This window comes from Engraulis encrasicolus, chromosome 4 (assembly GCF_034702125.1).
Source record: "Engraulis encrasicolus isolate BLACKSEA-1 chromosome 4, IST_EnEncr_1.0, whole genome shotgun sequence".
In the NCBI taxonomy this organism is placed as follows: domain Eukaryota; kingdom Metazoa; phylum Chordata; class Actinopteri; order Clupeiformes; family Engraulidae; genus Engraulis; species Engraulis encrasicolus.
The window spans coordinates 42,250,367-42,255,366 of record NC_085860.1 but is presented as its reverse complement, the minus strand read 5'-3'; the positions used below and the strand labels follow the sequence as shown (position 1 = coordinate 42,255,366).

General features: G+C 44.6%; 1 protein-coding gene across 1 annotated transcript in view; it reads left to right on the top strand.

Moving 5' to 3' along the window:
* chka (choline kinase alpha) overlaps positions 1–5,000 on the top strand; it is a 26,506-nt gene that overhangs the window by 21,050 nt on the left and 456 nt on the right. Inside the window, exons 10-12 of the mRNA XM_063197467.1 lie at positions 569–675; positions 1,751–1,832; positions 2,705–5,000. The exon at positions 2,705–5,000 is cut by the window's right edge and continues 456 nt beyond it. Of these exons, the coding sequence (XP_063053537.1) occupies positions 569–675; positions 1,751–1,832; positions 2,705–2,764 (249 nt within the window). The 3' untranslated portion in view covers positions 2,765–5,000. The remainder of the gene's footprint in view (positions 1–568; positions 676–1,750; positions 1,833–2,704) is intronic.

The following is a 5,000-nucleotide window of genomic DNA, read 5'->3' as shown; positions in this document are numbered from 1 at the left end:
TCCATTATGATACTTTACATTACATTAGAATTAATTTCATTCTCTATTACATTTACATTTAGCAAAAGCTTTAATTCAAGAAATACCCCGCCAACGCCCAGCAGGTGACTACAATACATGACATTACATTACAATTACCAGACACCTTTATTGAAGAGCTACCCCTCCAGAGCTCAGCGGGTGTGTTCTACACAACTCATTGTGTCACCATCACTGTGTTACTCTCTACGACCTCAGGCCAAGAAATGCCAGCAAGCCTGGTGTCAAGCCAAGCATTACATATCCCGCACATGTCACATCAGTCACTCATAGCTGTCACTGTCTTTGACTGTTGGCTAAATAGTTCCAGTAAGGGCAATCAGACTATCATGTGGGTTCAATGTTCTGTATGTGTCTTATTGTACGTATGTGTGAAGTGTTCGTCACGGCACTCGAAACATTGATGGTGTGTGCAAAGTGTTCTCAATGCATGACATTAATCGTGTGTGTGTGTGTGTGTGTGTGTGTGTATGTGTGTGTGTGTGTGTGTGTGTGTGTGTGTGTGTGTGTGTGTGTGTGTGTCCCACAGCTGCATTTCTTTGGCCACTACCTGTCTGAGTGTGACAAGGGCTTTGCCAACCTGAGCAGTGCCGACCAGCTGAAGCTTAAAGAGAAGATGGTGGACGAAGTCAACAGGTACACACGCACACGCACACACACACGCACACACACACACACACACACACACACACACACATACACACACACACACACACACACACACACACACACACACACACACACACACACACACACACACACACACACACACACACACACACACACACACACACACCAAAGTATGTCAGCAATGTGACATGAAATAACTGTTTGAACCTTTGACTGAGCTGACCTGATTTTGCCATGGCTGGATTTACAGTCCACGACATGAGCTGTGACACAATATGTCCTCAATATGCACTAAGTACATACAGTTTAAGGTACATGAACTTGGCCAGTGACCATAGATAATAAGTGCATAACCAACTCCCCCAGATAGATGACAAACCCGCAGCCTACTGAGAAGTGTACTTTCCCAGCAGGGATGACAAAGGGGTCAGTTATTCCGGGCCCAGTGAGAGGGGAGGGCCTTTAATTGGGTGCCCACTACATTGTATGCAGGGTTATAAATATACTTTTTTCATCACTAGCCAATTTGTCTAGCAAATGATAAATCTTACTAGCCACTTACTACCAGTCAAACTGGCTAAGCGTTCTTTTCTACCAGCCAGACCGAATTTTCACCAGCATTTGGCCGGTTCCGGGTGTTCATTTAGAGGCCTGATTGTATGTATTGTGTAGAGGGGGGCTCTCAGATGACTTTGTCCCGGGCCCATCCCATAGCTGACTGAGCCTACTCCCCCAGGCAGCCGAGGGTCTCTGTAGGACACATGAAGGCTTGGCGATGGACCAGAGTGGAGCTGAGATGTTGAGATGCTTCTCCCATCTCTACACGGTCATCTCTGGGGACACGGGCGGGTTAATCAAGTTCATGCTGCTTTTTGTGTGAATGCAGTAAAATTAATGTATCCTCTCTCTCTGCATGTCTCTCTTTTTCCCTCTGTGTGTGTGTGTGTGTGTGTGTGTGTGTGTGTGTGTGTGTGTGTGTGTGTGTGTGTGTGTGTGTGCGTGTGCGTGTGTGTGTGCGTGTGTGTGTGCGCGTGTGTGTGTGTGTGTGTGTGTTCACGTGTGATGAATGTCCACTCTGCAGGTTTGCTCTGGCCTCACATTTCTTCTGGGGCCTGTGGGCAATGATCCAGGCCAGAATATCCACCATCGAGTTTGGATACATGGTAAGACACACACACACACACACACACACACACACACACACACACACACACACACACACACACACACACACACACACACACACACACACACACACACACACACACACACACACACACAAGACATAAGACAGTCAAAGCCACTCTGTTACATAACTCTACATCTGCAGAGAGGAGTACTACTTGGAAATGTGCACACGCGCGCACACACACACACACACACACACACACACTCCTCTCTCATGCCAGAGTGTGCACCTCTGAAGCCATCTGATATCTGCACTGTTTGTGCGCAAACATCTCTCCCCCCCTAGCTAAATATTTGCAAGGTCAGGGGGTCATGACAAGAGAGGCCTATGGGAGGTCTCTGTCACTCTGCCCTGGTTTAACCGATCTTTGTGAGTGGCAGATTTACGTACTCGCTAACAGAGGCAGACAAACTGGACATAGAAAGTAAAATTCCTGTCATGTTTTTCCAGTGCCCTGCCCTGTGATCTTGCGTAACACAGGTGACAACAGTCACTAGTTGTTCATCCAATCTGCACTGCACTACATGAAACTATAAAATCCATATTTTGTCCCCGCCTGTTGACTAGACCTGTTGCTGCCAATTGGCAGACCAGTTCGTTTGGCACGTACAAGGTTATTGGTGATGGCCTCGCTGGAACCGAGGAAATGGATGGCAGGATTTTTTTACTTTTGTCCAACCAGTTATGATGCCTTTGTTACTGACCCTTGCCTCACACACTTCCTCTAATCCATCCTTCAGTCGTTATCTTTCCTGTTGCTCAAGTCGCCCTTGTGTTGTGTTTCGGGACATTGGCATGTGTTGCTCAAGTCGCCCCTGTGTTGTTTGTGTGTTTTGTGTACCTCAGGAGTACGCCGTGACCAGGTTCGATGCCTACTACGAGCTGAAGAAGAAACTGGGGGTGTAAGCGGCGCGGCGTTGGTTTGGAGTGTGGAGTGGAGTGGAGTGGAGTGGAGTGGAGTGGAGGAACCTCCCTCTTTGCTCTGCAAGGGGGACCAGTCAAGGGTGTTGTAGACGGGCGTAGTAGTGGCAGCTAGGGACACAGGCCAAGCATCTTGAAGCATCTCTTTCTCTGACAAACTACTGGAGATGTTCTCCATCCGTACTTGGCCGATGCTTCCTGCTCCCTACTCAAGACACTTCCCTGCACCCTAATGAGGACGCTTGCTGGATTACTGGATGTTCAGCTTATACCAGCCGATGGCCCACGCTACGCCTTCCTCTGTCTTGCAGTGTTTACAATCGACACACCCTTAACACGCCATGCACTTGCAAAACGCCATCAATACACACAAAAAAGTATTCATGCTGTCTTCTCTGTACTAAAAGGTCATGCTTAAGCTGTGAGGTTGATGCATTTACTTACAATCAGAAGAAAGTTAAAAAAAATGATAGATGAGCAATTTTCCAAATGCCAGTGTTGGTGGAAGGACATTCCTGATCCACTTTTGCTGCGTCTTATTGCTTATCGTGCATCTTATCTGGCTGCATAGCGCTATCTTTGCAGCGCCATGATAGCAGACGCACTTTGTAGAGCTAAGGTTGCCGGCAATGAAAGGAATATCTACACTACATAAACACCCAGAGTTTAGCTGCTCTAACCCTTCATCATGCATCCTAGCAGAACTCTCCATAGTCCATATCTTCCTAAATAGCTGACACATCTCCTCTCCTCTGGCTGTGGCTCCTCTCTGCTGGTTTACCTCTTGACTTCCCAAATTGATGCAGCCTGTGATGTAGCTTACAGGGTGCATGCTGTATACTGTGTGCTGCGGAATAGGGATTTGATAGTGCATTTGATAGTGTGTACAGTGAAACAATTGAGAAAACCTCTTACAGTATAGGTGAAGCTGATAGGTAACCTCCCACAAATATATATTAAACATTTCAAAGGCCTAATTAATGGAAATATATAAACATGTCAAGGACCCTATTCCTGTCAATATTAAAGTGTGGTGATGATACAAGCAAAAGACTAAAGCAGAGCCCAGTGCCACACAGCCCAGTCCCCCATCTCTAAAGCAGAGCTACGGTATGTGCCACAGTTCCCCATCTCTAAAGCAGAGCGATACAGCCCAGTCCTGCATCTCTGTTGCCAAGTGCTGATGTTTACACCATGGGTATCAGATCATTTGTTTTTCGCTTTCAAGGTCCGCAAACAGGCAAGACAAAAATAAATAAACTAGCCTCAGCTCCCTCCTCCTGTAAACTGTAAAAATAGGCTAAAAATAGATGTCTGCTGCCTTCTCTAGTCGACCTCCTCTAAAATCACCCATGAGATTAGTTAATAAGTACAGTAGCCCTATAGTTCTACTGCTGACTGGAGAATGAGCCAAGTTTACCTTTTTTTGTACAGGTGTTATGTTAAATACAGTCAGTGAGACTTTAAAGTGATGAAATGTACAATGTACAGTTGTGGCATTTGTAAAAAGTGATGGAGGCTCTTCTGACATCATCATGAGGGAAAATTATGGTGTTGAATGTTTTATTATTATTTCTCTGAAATCTTTTGCCTACTCGGCAAGAGCTGAGTGATAGAACTGTCTTTACTTGATCATGTGTTCATCTTATGTGATGCCACTGACTTCATTTAATCTTTACAAAAACTGTGACAAGTCTTTTACTTTCTTGTACTATACAATTTAATATGTCATGTTTAACAGTTGTACTTTTTATATACCGTAGGTAAACATTTATTCAATCATGTTATGACATTGTTGAGGTAGCTCGAGCCTGTTGCTAACTACTATGTCAATGGCACTTTCCATGACAGTATGTACGTACACGTGTTTTGTTGTATTTTTTTTTTCTAAATGCGAATTTTATATTTTTCCTGCGATGGAAGATCTATTTTTCTTAATAAGAAAGTTCTCTCTTTCCTCGTTGAAATGAGTCTATTTTCCTCTTGTGAAAGCTTCCGTTGGCGGTCATTTAGTAAATTTGTCATTCCTCACAATATTTACACTTATTTTCAGATCGTTACACAATGAAGTATTTTTTATACCATAGCCATCTCAAACATCCAGTTAGAGCGTGAACATCACATTAGTATCAGTTATTGACACTGTACTCTGTACTATGACAGGTCACAATCACTCTGTCTAGCTGTGAAATTCCTGTACAATTCCTTCAATGCTGTACAA